Raw genomic sequence first — 21,341 nt, 5'->3', positions numbered from 1 at the left:
ATTTCCATTAAAATTGTGAAGCTATTTTTTTTAAATATTGTATTTGTTCTCTGTTTTTTGGTCCATTTTGAAAAGGTGGCAACATAAACTTTGGAAAATATTTACAATTGATACACCCAACTGGCAGTCGCATGATTGTGATGCATGGCGGCATGAAAGTATATCAGAATCTGCATGAAATCTGTCCTCATGCATTTTTTGCGATATAGGAGTATGACATTTTTGCCCGTTACCGACAATTATCGACATTACCGACGACTTTTTGGTTGTATTTCACAAAAAAACACTTAGCAGAACGAGGATTGAACCACCAACTTCTTGGTTATTGATCCGACGCTACCACCGCGCCATGGACGCTTGATGAAAAGTGAGTGAAAGAGCACCAACATATGCTTCTCTTTGGAGTGTTGCTCGGGGACGGGCCAGCTTTATATGTGTTGGTGAGAACTGCAGATCGCTGAAATTTTTACACGCGGGCAAAAATGATCTACGGGCTTGCTGCAAAAAATGTTATAAAATATGACATTTTCTGCAGCAAATCCAATGTTGCAGATTTTGAGATATATTTTTCCTTTGGGTGTATTCAGAAATAAGAAATTATAAAAAAAATAATAAAGAAATTTTAAAATTTTCAAAATGCAAATTCTAATCTGTAAAATCCAAAAAATAGAAATTAAATAGTTTAAAAATGAATTATTGATCAGAAATTATAGAATTTGAAAGTGATGTTTAATTAATTTAATTTCAGAGTTTTTGAAACCAAGCTTAAATTTTTTTAACGTTTTGAATATTTTTATCTTTTTATTTCTTCCTTCAAAAATCGCAAACTCATGCACAAAGTGAAAATTAGTAGATAATAAGTATTCACTTAGTTGATCTTCCGATTTTGGATATATTAAATAAAAATTGGAGATTGGCCACGGTGGAAACTAAAAAATGTGACCAAAAGAAAGCATTTTGGACGAGTTGTTTCGGAAAAAAGGTTTACGAAAAAGTAATAAAAAAATACACACAGATATTTCTCAAGCATTTTTCTCTAAGGTCTTAGATATGTAACTAACCATATTCTTAAAACCAAAACGATAAAATTAGAATTGTATTTCTGATAATAGTCAAAAGTCACTCAAATGTTTTTTATATTAAATGCTTTCGTTTTTGAAAACAAAATCTAAATATTTTTGAGAAATTATGATAAATTTTGAAAAATGTAGAGAAAAAACATGTATTAACAGTTTAAAGGTTTTAATGCAAATAAAGGAGGGCTGTTAATTTTACAATCCAAATTCGACTAGCCGAAGCCTCGATTATCCAAAATTTCGATTATCCAAAGTTCGAAGGACTTCGGATAACCGAATCAGGAACAAATGAAATCGGCATGTTTTATTTGCTTGTTTTTAACATCAAATTCGGCATCTGTTTTTTAATGGTCCATACACCAAGTTTTTGCTTTTGGGTGTTTTTAATACCCTGACGGTTTCAAAAGCACCCAAAAGCAAAACTGGAAATTTGGTTTATTAGACCTTTAAAAACACCAGAAATATTTCTTGACCTCCATTTTGACCGCCACATTGAATCCAAAAATTCTAAATTATTTTATGGTTCTTCAGGGGTCATACTTAAGTTCTACAATCAAAAATAAGACAACAAGATCTAAGGATTTTTGCTGTCCCTATTCAGACTGTAGTCTCGATTCGCCCCAGATGACGGTAATTATTTCTATGTAGCCCCTTAGAGCAGTCCGCTCGGAAATTGCTATTTTCGAAGGTTAATAACGTTTTAGCAAAAAACCCAAAAAAATAAGGTGTCTTCGGGAAAGTTTTTCCAAATTTAAAGAAGATATTAGTTCTGAAAATTGATAAGAACTGGATAGTTATTGCGCCTTCCATTGGTCAAAAACTGAAACAGTTGCTTTTCTCCATACAATTTGACGATTTTGCCCAAACTTGGTGGTCAGTGGTCAGAAAAAGCTCAAATTTTGGAACTTAGGCTAGTGATGCGTAAATCTTTGATTTCAGGGGATAGCCCCAAGTAAGCCCAGATTTGGACCATCCTAACCAATGTAATACTACAAGATAAATGAGATGTTACTGAATGGAACAATGTTCAAATCTGCAGCTCAATTTTTAAATATCCAAATTTTGGATCCATAATCTACAAAAACTGAGCCCGGCAATGGACAGGCAAATTACTTAGTTTGATCAATCAATTCTTGATTCTCTATCTTACAAATTATTTCTGGGAAGAGAACACACAATCATTGATTTAAGATTTTTTTAAGGTAGTTCAATTTTTAAAAAATTGGAAAAAATTTCGGGGGGGGGGGGCTGCAGCCCGGAAGCCCCCCCCCCTGGCTACGGGCCTGTACATAAATATCACTTAAGTGGTCATAACTCGAGACAGGGTTGCCAGATCTTCAATGTTTTGTACTCATTGGAAAGGTCTTTCAATTACCTAACCAACGATGGGTCGGATGATGGATCCGGACATCGTTTACATGCATATAATTGAGATCCGGGCATTTGTGAAAACACATTTTTATACATAACTTTTGAACTACTTATCGAAACTTCAAACAATTCAATAGCGATGTATGGGACCCTAAACCAAGTCGAATGCAACTGGTCTGATCAAAATCGGTTCAGCCAGTGCTGAGAAAACTCAGTGAGAATTTTGGTCACATACATACATACACACACATACACACACACACATACACACACACATACACACACACAGACATTTGTTCAGTTTTCGATTCTGAGTCGATATGTATACATGAAGGTTGGTCTAGGAGCTTTTAATGAAAAGTTCATTTTTAGAGCAGGATTATAGCCTTACCTCAGTGAGGAAGGCAAAAACTAACTTAACACGGAAAAGCATCCCAGTAGATGCGAAATACGCTTAAATCATTTTTCTTGTTTCTTCGTTTAAACAAAACTGAAGGTGACAAAATTAACCGCTCGATAATAAAAATTCGTTGCTGTCGTCATTGTCGTCCAGTCGCCATCGACATGTGTTGATTGAGATTCGTTGTATTTGTGCCCAAAACGACTCATCAAATCATCTCTCTCCTCCCCTCAAAATGGCTTCAAAGCATGTTCCATCAAGTTTTTATCAAAATTACCTAACCCCACTAATCGACTCGATTCGATTGCTTCGGGAACTCCACCACTTTTATCTGAGAGAAGAAAAAAAACACCCTCAAGAAAGATTTGTCGTCATTTTCCTACTTTATCTAACTATTGACAGTTGATTATTCAACGCGTGGTTGTTTCAACCGCCCCTTTCTTCACCTCTAGATATTTTTTTTTTTCTATTGACAGGTTTTAATTTCAATTTAAACGTCTAATCGAGTGCCACTCATCATCGTGATTGCTCTCCTGCTCCCGCCCAAGTCTCTCGCCGGAGTCGGTCGGCCAGCAGCTAAACACGAACGTAATTAATTTTTATCGCCATCTTACGGTTGGCAGCATATCGAAAGTTGAATGGGTTTTTGTTCTGCGTTTATTCAATTAAGTCGCATTTTTTTCCTCTTCTCCGAAGAGCGTCGCCCCCAGCAGACTTAAACTGGCTGGATTGTGGCCCAATGAGATTTCGTTTTGTTTTTGATTTTGTTTAATTGGGTCAAAAAACTATTTTGAATCAAGAAGTAAATATGCCTTAACTTAACTTCGTTTTAAAATTGAAATGTTTTAAACTCTCCACCTGCTGCTATTCCATTACTCAGCTTGACTGAGGTCAGTTTGACCCAAAGATGAAGACGATGAAAAAAATTGCAACCATGCAAAAAAAACTCTTCTCCACATTCATGTATGCAAAAAACGAGTAAAGAGTGAAAAAAAACCGTTCGATGACTGATTGCCTCCATAGAACGCGTACGCAAAAGAAACATAAACACACCAAACATTGCGGAATCGTGCTGCTGATGATGATGATTGACCACAAACTTGTGGCTACTCGAGCTGACTTAACTTTTTAAAAGCGCTTATTGACGAAAAAATGTTTGAATATCTTTAAAAACTCATTTTCAAATATTACTTCCCAGACACACTTCGACTTAAATGAAAATAAATAAACTCGAAGATGAAGCCAACCTCACTTTCGGATGTGTTCGAACCTAGACCGCCTAGAGAATGCGCTGCGCACAGGTGTTTAAATTAGTTTACCCACCCCGGGGCAGCAGCAGTGAGTTTGTGCTCGTTTGCAAATTCTGTTGTTTGCCCTAAATGTGTGGCGTAATTGGTCGCTTCGCCAAGTTTTGGCGTTGTCGTACCACGTTTAGGAAGATTTTTTTTCGGTTTACTTTTTATCGAATGCCACCTTTTCAAACATTTGCGCAGCAACTTTGTATGTTTACCCGCGCAAAAGGAAAACATCGTTTCGGGCAGAAAGGAAAACACCATTTCTAGGACTGTGAATGAATGAAGTTATTCTTCGTGCTCGGGCAAATTAGGTGCGAGAAGATGAACTAGTTTGGGATCAATTCAAGGGTGAGTGTGGAAGCGAATGTTGAAATTGGGTCTAGAAAAAACCCCAACTGGCCACTCAGACTAGTTGTGGGTAAATAATTGAAACTTTTAAAGTGGTAATGAAGTACTGGTTTGGGTAGGTTTAACGAAATAAAGTTTAGTTAACCCTCTACATGCTAATCTTTTTGCAAGATTTTTATATTTACCGTGTGTTTTTTAAGCACAAAAAACTTTACTTCTTTTTTTATTTTTATTTTTCGTTCATTCTAAATATGTTTAATATTTATTTTCATTTGGCTTGTTGAGTTTATGTTTTTTGTTGATAGTTTTAGAACTATTTTACATCCTACAAACATTTTCTTTTCCCTGTTTGGCGTTTTTTCATATTTTTCCTTTTTTTTTTGCTTGTTTTCTCACGTTTTACCATAAAATTGAATCACTAGCTTCCTTGCAATAAATTTCATTACGATCTGTAAAAAAAATCATTGAAAATTTCAAATGTTAACCAAAATTTCCGAAATGTTTAATCAAAAATATATATTAAAGTACTGTTAAAAAATTTCAAAATATCAATGGATTTTTTTTTTGTTCAATTTGAATTTAAAGTGATCTTTTTTTTGCCTTTCAGATTTTTTTGGGAAATTTTGTCCTTATTGACACATTTTTGCACTTAATTTTTATATTTGTTTAAACAAAACTAATCTTAATCGAGTAAAATCAAGGTAGATTTTCATTCTCGCATTTACAAAAACATAAATTTAAGTACATGTTTTTTATGGTAACATGAAAACATTTTATTTATAAAGATTCAGATCTGCGTTACAATTTAAAATGTAATTCAAACAAATTAGAATTGTTCCCGATTGTTGTTTATTCGTAAAAAAATAATGTTTATTATACTAGGATGACAAATTATAATGGGATTTGAATTTATTTATGATTTTTTTTTATAGCAACACAAAAGTTGCAATCGACTGCATTATTTTTTATTGTCATTGAAAGAGAAATAATGAAAATGTTGTTTTTTTTTAATTTGGAACGAAACTTTTAAAGATTTTTAATATGAAATAAAGTTAATGAATTTGATAAAAACTTTTTTTTAAATATAATTTATTTTGTCTTTGAAAAATACTTTTCCTTCCTCCTTTTATCCACCCCTTGCATATTTTTCATTCATTTATTATTTTTTTCGAAAATACTGCAAAATTTCGATGCAAGCTGACATGCAACCTTTAAATAATTTAAAAATGCATTATCCATAATAATTTTAAGCATGTTGAAACTTGTAAATAAATATAAACGTTAAATTCGATGTACAGTACCGCTAAATGCATTTTATATTTTTTGAGAAAATATACTTTTTTGATAAAACTTTATTTCACACATGAGCAATTCTCTACCAAAACCGGAAATGGATTTTATTTGTATTTTTTGATTTGGTTCAAACTTTGTGGGGGCCTTCCCTATGGCCAAATATGCTATTTTGTGTCATTGGTTCACCCATACAAGTCTCCATACAATTTTGGCAGCTGTCCATACAAAAATGGTATGTAAATATTCAAACAGCTGTAACTTTTGAGTGAATTTTCTGATCAATTTGGTGTCTTCGGCAAAGTTGTAGGTATTGTTGAGGACTTTTGAGAAAAAATAGGTACACGGAAAAAAATTTGCAGATTTTTTTATCAACTTTTTTTCACTAAAACTCAATTTCCCAAAATACGTATTTTTTGATTTTCGAGATTTTTTGATATGTTTTAGGGGACAAAAATCCGCAACTTTTGAGCCATAGAGAAACATGGTCAAAAAATCTGCCGCCGAGTTATGAATTTTTGAAAAAATAGTGATTTTTGGAAAAAATCGAAGTTTCATGCAAAAACAAGTTTGACATTAATTTTTAATGCAAAATTAAATTTGCAATCGAAAAGTACTGTACAGATTTTTTGATAAAGGGCTCCGTTTTCGAGATATAGCCATCAAAAGTTTGATTTAGCGAAATATTTGCAGTTTTTCAATTTTTAAAAATAGTGACCATGAGTGACCATTTCTAAAAATATTTTTTTTGAAAAGTTCAGAAAATTTGCTTTAAATTTGTCTAAGAACACGAAGAAACACGAAAATTGAGGTTTTCTAAATCTCACCAAAACAACCCACCTTTTTCTAATGACGATATCTCAGCAATTAATGGTCCGATTTTCAATGTTAATACATGAAACATTCGTAAAATTTTACGATCTTTTCGAAAAAAATATTTTGAAATTTTTTAAATAAAGACTAGCATTTAGAATGGGCGTAATATTTAATGTTTGATGGTCGAAAACGGCCGATTTCGTAGAGAGTTGCTCACATGAGGAATTTAAAAATTTAAAAAAATAATAAAAAAAACCTTTTTATTTAGATTTTTGTCCATGGCTTCTTATATCAAATAAGAACACGCGAAATTATTTCCCGAAATTTTTCTTTGATTACCATTATATATTTTTGATTTTTTTATTTGTTTTAGGGCATGCAAGACATTTTTGCGCTAGAGTTAACAGTGCTAAATCAGGTACCGGAGCTTCAATTTTTTGAACGAATGCAAATTTTTTAAACAAGCTCTAAGATGGTTTCAAACAAAATTTATAAAATCATGTTTTGATGCAAAATCAAACTGCAGTCGAAAATGACTTTCATTGCTAAAAAATGAATCTTTTGTTAAATGTGCCTCTCTTTTTGATAAAATTTATTTTGAAATTATTTGATCAAGTGTCACTTATTTTCGACAGTTCAATATGTCAAGATTGATTTTTAAATTTTGAAATCAGCTTTATTGAAAGGAGTATAAATTTTCAAAAAAAGTTTTATGTTTAAACATTAAAAATCGAACCAAATGTATAATGAAAATAAATGCGGTAATTTTCTTTCATAAAGTTTTCAATTGCAATTGCATTTTCGAAAATTCATACCAGCAAAAGCATATTATTAAATATATTGTAAAGACATGTTTGATTGCAAATTTGATATTGCATGTAAAGGGATATTTATAATTTTGTTTGTTATTTTTTTTTTCTCTAAAAATCACTGTTCCTAAACCTAACGCAAAGATGCTTTTTACAGTCCCCCAAAACATATAAATAATTTCGAAAAATTAATGAAGCATGCAATTAGTTGGTTTCCAAAACCATTAGTGATTGAAAGTCAAATATGAAATTCGGGATTTTTTGGATTCTTAATTTTTCTGATATGTTCTATGTCCTGACAACTTTGCCAAAGACACCAAATCGAGTAGAAAATCCCTTCTCAATGTACAGATTTTCGAATATTCACATGCCCATTTTGTATAACCTACCCGCAAAATTTTATGGAGACTTGTCCTGAAAAAAATAATTATGCTAGAAGACTTCTTTTGACACATAATAAGAATGGGCCATGCTTCATTCAAATAAAAATGTATAAATAAAATTCGTTTTTAAAAAACGTAAAGGATAACTCACATCTGTTTTTTACTTAAAATGCATTTTGCAAAATTTTTGTCATTAAAATTAAGGAACCATGACTTGAAATCCTGTTTCAAGGACACTCATTTTTTTTAATTAAAAATTAATTTTACTCACTTTTAATAGAAAATTGTCCAAAAATTCTGCTATACAAATTCATTTGAAAAAGTCCATTAGAACTTGTTAAACAATTATATTTTATTAACTTTTCTAAATAAAATGCTTTTGATCACTTTTTGATGGCTTTTATATTTTTATATAATTTGTTTTTTAAATTTTATTTTGACTATTCTTAGATGTCACAGTTATCGTTGGTTCAGAAAGTTGTTCCTTCTAGTATGGTTTTATTTCGTCTAGTTTTTTGTTAAATTGACCAGGTTCAAATCGGCCTTGATAAACAACATTCCATTTTTACCCTACTTAACACAATCAACAATAAAATTAAATCGCTCAAATTATTCCCCGAAGCCGTAGCAAGTACTTTTTCTAATCCACCGTCTAAACCAACTTAACCCTAGCCCCCTTGCAGATAATTAAGTACCATTTATACTGTTGACGACAGTAATCGCTCAGGTGACTATAGCTAATAAATCAAACCAGTACAACTCAACACCTCAATGTCGCAGCTCTCTGAACAATTGACGATAAATCAGCACAAATGATAGCCCTTTGAATTGTTTGCTCGTGTACCTTACCCTTAATCAATAGTAACGTGTGCGCGACTAATTGAGTCATAATCCCAACTGTAAATTAGCAAAACAAACACACACACACAAGTCTTTTCTTTATCGGGACCACCACCTTCGCCGCGGCAAGTGGCACTTTGGTGGAAAATATTTACTTAGTACTCGAGCTGGATCACGTTGTCGTCTTCGATCTTTATGGCGGCAGAGGGGAAAAATATTGTTTTTATTGAGAATTGTCGGGTGGAATTAATCGCGCCCCCCTTAAGCTGGCAAGTAAATAATTGCTTCAAGGTTTGAACACCATGAAGACCGTTTTTTTATTGAAGGTTCCTCCTCTGGTGTCCTCAATATGGCGGGATCTCATAAAGTACATAAATGTTGGCTTTTTTCTTATTTTCTTTTTCTAACCTTGAAATGGCATTTCGCAAAGTAATTTGCAAGAAATCGTCCATTAATTAATTCTTATTTCTCTTTTCCTTTACCCTCTTTTCAGATTCATGGGCGTCTGCGTGCAGGAGGGTCAGCTGCACGCCCTCACCGAGTACATCGAGGACGGCTCGCTGGAGCAGCTGATCGCGAACGGGACCGAGTACCTGACGCCGCTGCTCAAGGTGCGCATCGCGCTTGGGATCGCCCGGGGGATGCAGTACGTGCACGACGTCGGCATCTTCCACCGGGACCTGACGAGCAAGGTGAGTTTGTTTCCTTATTAGGAAAATCATAATATTATAATCCACCATCAGGGAATTGGTGCGTTTTTCATCGTGATTTTTGAACATCTCTAAAAAAAATTGATTTCCATGAGAAAATCAAGTCCATATTTTTGGCCAACATGTGCAAATGAAGATGGGTCTGGAAGGTGTATTTAAAAAGTTTATTTTTCGATTTATTTTATAACTTTTCCTTAGTTTGGAAATCTAAATTCCCAATTATTTTTTTCCAAATTTGTCATAACTTGTACCCTTTTTTAAGTTACTTGCAAATATCTTTTAATATTTAGGCTTAAACTATTTAAGTGGAATATTCCCTGAACCTGAAAATTTTGAATAAAATCCTGTAATTCAATGCAAATTTAGTAAAGCTTTTCTATTTGAAGAATCGTATACCCGTACAATTAAAACAAATTAAATTTCTATTGTTTTTCATTATAGAGCAGATGTGCAGATGAATAATTCAGAGCATATTTTAATTTGATATTTCATAACTGAACCGATCAAAAAACTGCTTTGTTTACAACTGGCGCTTAGGACCTTTTAAAAACTAACTCGAGGTTTATTATGTCTAATAAATAAAATGTTTGACCAGTAATATTTTTAAAGCTTTTGCATTCTTTGTTACAAGATTTTTTTAATATTTTATTATGTACTTATTGCATATTTTTTTATTGTCGATTTCATTCCAAAAGGCTTTTTGAAGTTTAATTTTGTGTGGAATGAGAATTTATCAGTGTCACCGAGTTAGCCAGAATTTCCCAATTGAAGATGTGTCGATAACTGTTTGATCGACTTCCAATATTAAAAATAACCTAAAATACTTGTTTAAACATTTTCAAATTTTAATTTTCTATATTTTAAGGAGCGAAAAAAACAAAATAGTTTCAATATAATATTGAAAATTGAACACAGTTTCAAACTTAAAGAGACTATATTTCAACAACCAGCAGTTCGATCTACTAAGTCTTTAAAGACAAGTTTTAGGTTAAATTTTTCAGCTTCTTTGAATGTTTTTTTTTTTTGCAGAGATGCTTTTCTTCCTCGAAATATTTTGAAATGGAAAACATATTGAACATTTTTTGAAACAAAATCCATCAAATCAAATCAAATTATTCGCTCTACAGCTTTGCCTTGGCGTTCTCGATTGCGAGATTCCTACTCGAAACTAGGTGTCCGAAGGCTTGATTGTTGAGGCAATTGCAAACCTCTTTTTACACCTTAGCTTCCATCCACCCCGGGATTCGAACTGACGACCTTTGGATTGTGAGTCCAACTGCCTACCAGCGACTCCACCGAAGCAGGACCCAGGGAGACGACTCCTACACCTGGACTGAGCTAACGACCTAACCTTTTTAGGTTAGTCCGGGGCCAACATTTACTTCCCGTCCGACGGAAGGCGTGATCAGACAAATCTCGTCTCAAAATTTGCCACCGGGACCTTCTGGGATCGAACCCAGGCCGACTGGGTGAGAGGCAATCACGCTTACCCCTACACCACGGTCCCGGCTACAAAATCCATATAATTTGAAAAAGAAAAAATTACCAAAAAAAAATTATTTGCATCTGAATATAAATTTTCAAACTTTGTATTACCTTATTTTTGAGACTTATCAAAAAACCATATGTTTTCAAAAATAAATTATTCTGGTACCAGATTTTGCATCATCCTAACTGAAATGGAAAATATATATGTTTCATTGATATAAAGTTTTTCTGTTCCTAAAAGTCCATCAAAATTGCCGATTGATCAGGAATTTTTTTATGTTACAGAATTTAAATATTCACATATCATTTTGTATGGCTCGCCCCCAACATTTTATGAATACTTTTACGAAAAATTGTGATGCAAAATAGTTTCTTTTGACATAGGGAATGGTTGGATAAAGTTTCAATCAAATAAACAAAAAAGTCAGTAAAATTAGAATAAAAAAAACTCTAACGGTCTAATCATAATATTGGGAGATGCTAAAACTAAAACTTGAGAAAATAATTTAATAAAAATACTGTGAATCTTAGGAAGTCGAAAATATTTTCCAAATTTGTGTTACTTGAATGTGTTGTTTGTTGCTAATAACCCTGTATTTTTAAATGTGATAGAAAAAATTGATTAACAAAATAATTGTTTTATAATTTTGCAAATATTTTTAGTCGGCCGAAGTTTTACAAATGACTTTTTAAAGATTTGTTTTCTTCTTAAATTTGTATTTTTATTGAACTTTTTTCGTAGGCTTTTGTTTCCCTCTCCAAATATTATGATTAAGGGTACACAGCAACCAAGGAAGTTGTTGTTTTCTTATTCCAAAACTGTTGAACTTACGGACCCAATCCTGAAATAAATTGATGATAAAAATTGATTTTTTGTTGTATGTCTTTATGGAAATAGTAGATTAGGGGATGAATACAATATTATATCGATGGTTCTCGTAGTTTTGAAGATACTAAAATATCTGTAACAAAAATCTGAGTGCAAAATCTGTGGTTGATGTGCGCCGTTAAGCTATTGAGAACATATTAAGTTTTTCTCTAATTTTAATGCATTTTTTTATTTGGATGAAACTTTATCTAACCAATCTATACCATACCTTCATTTAATATGGAAAATTAAATATATTGTGAATAATATGTTTATATCTAAGAAATATATGACAAATTGTTTGAAATGTAATAACATCAATTCAACGTCAAACAAACAGAATCCAAAAACGTTTTTGGTGATTTTCGCAAAACCACATTTTTTTCAAAATTCTGTTATTATTACCATTGTTGGATGTGATACCGTCATCAGGGGTGGCATTGGGTCTGGGGGTGAGATTGGGTCATACAAATATGCTGAAATTTGTATGACCCAATTTCACCCCCAGACCCAATGTCACCCGTGATGACGGTACGTAAAACATTCTGAAAGTCATTAAATATTATTTTCAGCTGTGCAAAGTTTAAATTTGATCTGTAAGTGTACTAGGCTGTGTTTTTGAAATTTCTTAGTATTTTTCATGAAAAGCTCAACTAATCATTTTTTTTAACGTGGCGAGCTAAACTTGGTTCAGTTTTTTTTTTGCGAAAATCGTCAAAAAACTTTTTTTGACTACCCTAATTCGAATAAGACCACCCTAATTCTCAAACAACAAACAATTCTCGTTCCTATTTACGGCCATCGAAATCGTTCAAAATTTGAACGTTTAAAATCCTGAAAATAAAGTAAATATATGTACTACTTAAGGGGTTACATACATGTAGAAAATCACTAAATTTTATATTACAGATTATTTGATAAATCCGCTCAAAACATGATTTTTAATCACTCCTGAAAGATTCATGAAGATATTTAATGATTAAACTGAGTAAGAGACGATTTAAGTTCAAAATTTTGCCATGCGCAAAGCGGGCTGTCAAACTTTGTTGGCGTTTTTCTCTAAACCCCGAGTTGATTTACGGGTGCCACGATATCTCGAGATGGGATGGACCAAATTGGCTAAAATTTTAGGTGAAGACTCTCAAGATGTATCTCGTGTGCATGACGAAGCCCAATTTTTAAAATTAGCTTTTTTAAAAAATACAAAAATCAGAAACAAACGGTTTTTTAATATGAAAAACACAAAATTATTTTTATCTTTTTTTATAATGAACTTTTTGAAAATCGGGCTTCGTCATGCACACGGAAACGGTTTAACGAGTATTCACCAAAATTTTGAGCCGATTTGGTCAAGACTGTGTTGAGATATCGTGGCACCCGTTTTTTGAAACTGCTAACTTAAAATTGTTATATCTCGGCAACGATGCAACCAAATATCTTCAAATTTGTTTTGAAAGTAGGTGAAAATGTATATTTTAATGCCATGAAAAAAGAATTTGAATAAAGTTGAAGTGTGTGCTCATACTAACCTCTGACTTTTTTGCCAATATACATGTATGTAACCCCTTAAGTAACTGAGGAATAGCTTCAAGCCACATTTTTAAATATATTTTTTTCTCTAAATCTACTCCTGTTCTTATTTATTCTGTTTTTCTCTTTTTTCAGAACGTGCTAGTGAAGCGGATAGGCGAGGGAATGTTCGATGCGGTGGTCGGAGATTTTGGACTGGCAGCCAATATCCCGCGGAAATGGTATCGATTTATATCACTCTTATCCCTCTCTCTCGGTAGAGTACTTTCATGGAGTATCTTTTTCTTCAACTTTTTTTTTCAGTGGTAAACCAAGACTGGACACGGTAGGCTCGCCCTACTGGATGAGCCCCGAGTGCCTCAAGGGCCAATGGTACGACCAGACCAGTGACGTGTTTTCCTACGGGATCATCCTCTGCGAACTGATTGCACGGGTTGGTTTTAGAAAATCTTTCTTGTACCACTTGAAGTCAACTCTATTTTTTTTTTTTTAGATTGAGGCTGATCCCGACTTTATGCCAAGGACTGATTCGTTTGGGCTGGACTACATCGCGTTCGCCGATCTCTGCCCGAACGACACGCCACCGGCGTTTCTAAGACTGGCTTTTTATTGTTGTACCGTAAGTTGATTTTTGTGACTTTGTTTTAGTATTTCAATAAACCGAAATTCTACTTATAGTATGATCCAAAGAGTCGCCCCACGTTTACCGAGTGCATCAAGAAGTGCACCCTGCTGTCGGATGTGTGCGAGGACAGTTACAGTCGGCATAGTATAAGCAATGGTACTAACAACAGCAGCAGCAGCAGCACCGTCCTTTCCTCGCCCCAACCCGTGGCCGGTTCCGCGCCGCCCCCATCTTCTGTACATAGCAATAGCATTAGCAGCATTAGCGTTAGCGTTAGCAGTAGTAATAGTTCAAACGGTTGTGTCACCAACGGCAAAAAGCGGAACTCGATCGACGTGGCCAACATGGAGCAACCTCCGACGGCGACGACGACGACGACGACTGCACCAACGCCCTCGTCCAAGGAGGTTCTCAGCCGGGAGAACAGCCTCAACGCCGACCGCGACGGGGACAATCCGCTGCACCACCGAAGGTCCCTCTCCGAAAACGTGATCGTCTTCCCGCCCCACACGACGCCCAGCGACAAGGCCCGCTACCACATGTACCAACGTCCGCTGGTCACGAGCAAACTGGCCGAGTCGGTCATCCCGGAGTCGCCGACCTACTCGAACCAGACGCTGCGCAAGGTCGCCGAAACGATGCTGCTCAAGGACTCGCAGTACAAGCCGCGGGCCAAGACGGACCTGGGCGCCCCGCCCCAAAGCGAACCCTTCACGGCGCTGTCCCAGCTCAAGGGCGTCAAGAAGATCCTCGGCCCGAACCCGGCCGTCACGACGTACAGTTCGGGCGATTTGTTCAGCTCCTGCTTCGAGATATCGGCGCCGTTGCTGCGCGAGTGGAACATAGTACAAAGCCGGAACGCGAAAAATCGGGACGGGCTGAGCAGCGGTAGCGGAAGCAGCACGGACGGGCAGCCGAAGAGTTTGCCCAGCTCGCCGACGTCGCCACGGAAGGAGTTCTGCGACGATGAGGAGGAGGATTGTGGAGGAGCGAGGCAGCAGGATCAATCTGGGACTGTGCGGAGGTTTAGGGTAAGTGGTGGTAATGAACCCTTTGAAGATAGGAAGCTGTTTCAACAGACAGAATTTGATTTAAGTTCTTTTCCTGAAAAAAATATCTTAGTGCCTCCATTGAACCCTTTCAAAAAAATTAATCCATGGAGGCGCTTAGTATGTATTTTAATACTAGTTCATAGCATTCTTACCATAATTTTTCATGCCGGGATGAACAAAATTGATTTGGTCAAGATATCGTGGCTAACTTCATATAGCAGTATCTCGGCAATGATACAACCAAATGTCTTGAAATTTGTTTTGTTAATAGTTGAAAATGTATATTTTAATGTCCTGAAAACAGATTTTAAAAAGGTTTTTTAGTTATAGTGTACAGCTACTGACACAAATCCAAAAGTTTTTGTTTTTTTTTTTTTTCAAACTGTGGTGCCAATTAAACAAAAATAAAACACGAAAGTTATAAACTATGTATTAATTAAAAATACATAAATAAACATTATTCAATGTTATTTGATTCAACAAGTTTTTACAATAAATATTTTGAACATTTTTGAACGAATATTATTTGTTGACTTTTTAACAATCAAATTTGCCTTTGCCAACCTGTGTCAAACAAACAAACTCATTTTCATTCCTTCCACATCAATACTTATTCATTCTCAAAAACATTAAAATAGTGAAACAAAACCTTAAAGTTTGAGATGAGTGCTTCAAACGAATTAAATGCAATTGATGTAAAAAATTTATAGATTGCTAACTAAATTATTTGAGAATAAAAAAAATATTTTTCTTAAGAGTATTCTTAGGATTCCTGACTTTTTGTCAAAAATTTACAAATTTTCGGCCTTCCGTTTTTTGTGAATATTGGTGAATTCTCGACTTTTGCCCGACTTCACTGATTTGCCGACTTGAGTTGCCACCCTGATTTGAAATCTAAGAACATACCAGATTATTGATAAATAGTTTCAATAAATCTAGTTATTTTTATAGTTGTGCAATTTTCTATTATTTAGAAAATTGACTTTTGATTGTTTTTTTTTTATTCTTATTTCAATAGAAGAAGCCATTTTGCATAATAAGTTTTTCCATACAATTTTGAAGACGATCATACAAAATGGGCATTTGAAAATTTGAAAATCTTATATCTCTTAAATTAGTCTTTTTTCGCATGAGTGCAAAATTAGACACCTTAAATAAAAACGATTTTTCCTAAAAGAAGGTATTTTTTTTGGAAAATATCAATCGATGCAATGGTTATGCCAAATTTGAAAATTCATTCCTAGATTCAAAACCGAATTTGCAATCGAACATGACTTCATTATTCTCTGATAAAGAGCACTGTTTCAAGTTTAAGCGTTCTTAGGATTAAATTTTCGGAAAAAAGTTCTGTTTCCCGCAATTTAAAAAATATTTTATGCACTGCAAAAGCACACCTGATTAACTAAGTCCAAAACCTTTGAAAATTTACTACAAGTTTTCTTCACCCTTAGTTGATCAGACCTTCTGGTTGCTGAACAATTCTCTCAGATTTCGGTCATTCGATTTTTTTTTGTATTTTTTAATCCGACTGAAACTTTTTTGGTGCCTTCGGTATACATTCAATATTACGCCCTTTTAAAATGTTAGTCTTGGTTTAAAAATTTTGAAAATATTTTTTTCGAAATGATCGGAAAATTTCACGAATGTTTCATATTTTAATATTGAAAATCGGACCATTAGTTGCTGAGATATCGACATTGGAAAATGGTGTGTTGTTTGGGTGGGACTTAGAAAACATCAATTTTCCTGTTTTTAAACCTTTGCATGGCAATATCTCAGCAACTAAGGGTCGTATCAACAAAGTTCAGAAATGCAAAATATAGAGAATTTTCTCAGCTTTTCAAAAATATTTTTATCGAAAGTGGGCAATCATGTGCACTAATTAAAAAAAATGAAAAACTGCGACTATTTCCAAAAAAGTCACCTAAAATGGATTTAACTTGAGAACGGTGAACTTTACTTTTTGTACTTTTTGATTGCAATTTTGCATGCAAATTTGATTTTACATCAAAAAATGAAGTTGAAAAATTTTTGAGACCAATTATTTGATTTTTTAAAAAAATCTGTATCGATTCAAAAATGTATAACTCGCTCAAAGATTTTTTGCACAACCTGGAAATTTCTGAAAAGTTGGCATTTGATGTCCTCTAAAACATATCAAAAAATAAAAAAAATTAAAAATAGTGTTTTTTTTTGCAAATCAAGTTTTGGTGACAAAAAGTTAATTAAAAAATCACCAAAAAAATTTTTACCGTGCATCATTTTTTTTCAGTGTAGTCCATATCCATACCTACAACTTTGCCGAAGACACCAAATCGATCAAAAATTCCTTCAAAAGATAAAGATTTTTGAATTTCCATACATCATTTTTGTATGGCCAGCTGATGCCAAATTTGTATGGAAAATTATATGGACAATTATATGATGCAAAATGGCTTCCGAATGCACCAAAAAAGTTTCAGTTGGATTAAAAAATACAAAAATTAAAATTTAAGAAAAAAGACCGGTTTCGTAGAGAATTGCTCTGCTATGATAAATTCTTCTGAAGTATATAATTTGTGAAAAATCAGACAAATGTTTTCTCAGTATCGCCTAAACGGTGTACGACAAACAAACTCGCACTTTTTGACAGTTTGTCTGCTGTTTTTGTTTGCCTTTTTTGCGAGATTGGCAAACTGTCAAACACGGAAAAGTGCGAGTTTGCCATAGTGTAATACCTGCCTCATACGCCCTAATTTTTCAAATTGATTCGATTTCCAATGTATTCATTAAAATCTATTCATTAAAAATAATTACTTGATATCAGAAACAAGCCTTAAATTTCAAAGTGTTTGAAAATGTTTCATTTTTTTTTTTGAATTTAATCATTGCTTTATTTTTAATCATTAAAAACCGAGCCAATAATTTCCGAGAAACCGTCAATGGAAAAATGAAGCCTTAATTGGAGAAACACTAAATTCACACAATTTCAAATTTGGAGAAAATCAAGCTGTTTTACAATCAGCGGATCCGATCAACTAAGTCTTAAAAGAACAAGTTGTAGTTAATTTGGTTAGCTTTTTTGCAGAAGTGTCTATCCTTCATTTTTTTAAATTATGCCGTTGCAAATATTTTTCAATGTTTATGTCACCCTCATCACTATTGGTTCTAAAAATCAGAAAGCATTTTTTTTAATTATAATAGAAAAAAATTTCATTGACAACCAGCATGTGTGGGCTCGTGAATATTTTGATTTTTTATGAAATTCCGATTAAACTTTTTTTTTCGCAAAATTCGTCAATAATTAGATATTTTCAAAATAACTCAACAGATGTAAAATGCATTTTTAAACACCTTTTTCATTCTAATCCATTTTTTGTATGAACAGACTATGTTATGGAGACTTCTATGAAAAAACTAGAGAAACAAAATGTACATAGTTTTGTTCAAATAAAATACAAAGAAAAAATAGATTTGTTAAAATAATATGAAAAATCTCAACTGATAAAATAAATTGTTTATCATCGTTACAGAGTAAATCCAAACTCTCGGAAGAAAACGGCACCAACAACGGGTCCGGAACCGGCTACAGCCCCGCGGAAGACTACAGCACCGCCACGATACCGGCCTACACCTTCACGCGGAAGGTCTCCCTGGGCGGTGCGTCCGGGGTGAAAAAGTACCGTGCCAACTTTACCGAACTCACCAGCCACCCGCTGTACAAGAGCGGTGCGATCGAAACGGCCACCACCCAGCAGCAGCCGGATGTGAACGGGGGCAACACGGACAGCGGGACGGAGGAGGGTGAGGCTTGTGGCTCGATTAAGAAGAGTTCGTCGAGTGTGCTGGGCGAGGGGATGCTGGAGACGCCGCGGATATTGACGAGGCGGGGTTCGACGGAGAGTGGGTTCTTTTCGTGCTTGAACGAGGACTTTAGTACGACGACGACGTACCGGTCGCCGGCGTGTCCGTGTGGGGAGAAGGTGAACTTTGAGTCGGCGGACCGGTTGTCGGTTTGTCGGTGCGTTTATCAGGGTGTTGGAGGGGGTGTTACGGGGAAGTTGGAGGACTTGGAACTGTCGTCGAATCAGACGTTGAACGATAGTTCGAGCATTTTGCTGTTTGACGAGGCGTCTTCGACGAACGTGAGTTCGCTGCGCAGCATGGACGACCTGGAGCTGTCGGATTCGATACGGAAAAAGTTCAACTATCGGCACCACGCGATGCTGAGCAACGTGGACATTGACGCGAGGTCGATCGACATGGGACTGATCAACCGGTTGGCACTGGACTCGGAGATTCACAGCATGATCCAGAAGAACCAGTTTGCGAACCAGCTGCTCTACTGCAAGAACCGCTCGTCGTCGATCTTCACCGACAGCTCGGACGACATCAGTTCACTCGCGGGTTCCGACTCGCTCCTCTGGGACGACCGGTCCTTCACCACAATCCCCAACACGCGCTCGGCCCAGATCGCCAAGATCGTCGAGTACTTTGAGCGCAAGGGTCAAACCTTCAAGCCCTTTACCGTACCTGATTCGGCGTTCGGCGTCCACTCGTCCGCCTCGTCCACCTCGTCGTCAACGTCGGGCCACCACTACCAGCTGTCCCACCAGCACCACCGCAACGCCGGACAGGACAACCCGACGGCAAGCCGACGACCCTCGAACAGCTACTGCAAGTACACGGCGGCGGAGATTCGCCAGCGCAGCGAGTACGAAGCGTTTTGTCTGGATCTGGACCGGCGGCAAACGTCGGCCGGGATCGCCCAGCAGTACCACCAGCAGCAGCAGCACCGGCTCAACAACATCTGCGAGGGGAATGTGCGCTCCAAGCTGCAGCTGTTTGACAAGATGAAGCAGTCGCAGCAGGGAGGTGCGGGAGCCGGACAGCAATCGCCGGTGATGACCAGCTCGGGAAGCAGTAGCAGTAGCATTGGGAGTAGTAACGGAGTAGCGAACGGTGGCGGGACAACGGGAACTAGTAACGGTAACGCGTAGTTGTTAAAGAAAAATCTACTTGCTTTTTTTTTGAGAACCTTTGAGAAATAAAAATTAAAGACGGAATTTAAAACACGATTTCGGGAACTAACTCTTCAGCAACACTAATCCGGATTGTGATAACCAACTTGGATTGTGACCTATGAAATCTGAAATCTACGTGCACTTGTTGGAAGAAAGAGATTTTGAGCGATCTTTCGAAATTTGTTCAATTCCATACTTCATTAGCGATTTATCATTCGTTTAAAAGCAGTCCCAACTTGCATGTAACGAAGGAATATTGCATTCAAAATTGTATGCTATGACTTCGATTCTGACAAATTATGTGTTTTTGACTATTTTATGTGAAAAAGTCTATGATCGTTTCAAATTTTGTAACTTTACAGCCAATTTTTTTCCGCACTTTTACATAGTTTTATTCAGATATTTTTTAAAATCAATTCTTTTCTTTTTTTTATTTTTAATCGTATTGTTTCTTTCAATCCACAGATTTTGTTCTGTGATTATGTTATCATGCAATTTTGGAAACTTGCAAAAAAATGAAATATATATATATTTTTAAATATAATCGCTTTCGCATGAAGATGGGGACTTAAGCAAGTTGCAGACTGGATTCCGTCATGTATGTAATTTTTTTTAATTAATCATTAAACGCAAGAGAAAAAATTGCAGATAAATTAACAATATTTGTTAGGGTAGATTAAAAGGAATTATGTTTATGAATAAAACTCACTTTTCCACAAATTTCAAATTGTGTTGCTTAAAACCTACTTCTAAAACAAGTGCACAACTTTCTACAATTTCTATTAACTGATTAATCGTCTTTCCTACCCTGTGAAAACTGTCATTCTTAAAATTTTCCTCATCATTCAACCTTCCACGAAATCAACAAATCCATTTGCTAAAAACAGCAAAAAAACGTGTTGAAAACACCAACAATTTGGCTCAAGTCGCGAAAGTGCGCACCAAAATTTGGTGCCAGAAATAAGCATAAAAAAAATGAACTTAAATTGTCTCAAAGAGTGGAATATTGCGTCCTCGATCGGAAGAGCAATATAAAAAGTAAAATTTGTAAAAAAAAAATCATCAATCTTGTTACTCACACGTTACAATTGTTACGCAACGCAAAGCAGTAAGCACAAATTAAATACCCCTAAATCACAATTTGAAAAGTAAAAAAAAAACTTGCGAGGGCCTTATATTTTTTTTTTTCACGAGAAAATGAAAATAAGAACGAATTGACGTAGAAAAAATCACCGCAAAAGTGTGTGTAGATTAATTATACATTTCTAGTGCAGGCCGACGCGATTGGTTTTCATAGGCAAAATTATACACACAAATTAGGCGCAGAAGCAAAAACACACCACAATTAAAATTAGAAATCAGAAATAATGAAAAAAGGTGAGAAATGGTATCACTCAATTATTAGAGTAATGCGGAGAAATGCGTTTGAAACTTTTT

At 35.2% G+C, this 21,341-nt stretch overlaps 1 protein-coding gene across 1 annotated transcript in view; it reads left to right on the top strand.

The window, feature by feature from the left end:
• Positions 1-21,092, top strand: part of LOC6050342 — a 184,766-nt gene extending 163,674 nt beyond the window's left edge. The window contains exons 4-9 of the mRNA XM_038249785.1: positions 9,122-9,320; positions 13,360-13,445; positions 13,528-13,657; positions 13,718-13,843; positions 13,903-14,880; positions 18,414-21,092. Of these exons, the coding sequence (XP_038105713.1) occupies positions 9,122-9,320; positions 13,360-13,445; positions 13,528-13,657; positions 13,718-13,843; positions 13,903-14,880; positions 18,414-19,880 (2,986 nt within the window). The 3' untranslated portion in view covers positions 19,881-21,092. The remainder of the gene's footprint in view (positions 1-9,121; positions 9,321-13,359; positions 13,446-13,527; positions 13,658-13,717; positions 13,844-13,902; positions 14,881-18,413) is intronic.
• Positions 21,093-21,341: the final 249 nt, after the last annotated feature.

Source organism: Culex quinquefasciatus, chromosome 1 (genome assembly GCF_015732765.1).
Source record: "Culex quinquefasciatus strain JHB chromosome 1, VPISU_Cqui_1.0_pri_paternal, whole genome shotgun sequence".
NCBI lineage: Eukaryota > Metazoa > Arthropoda > Insecta > Diptera > Culicidae > Culex > Culex quinquefasciatus.
This window is presented reverse-complemented; position numbering and strand designations above follow the sequence as displayed.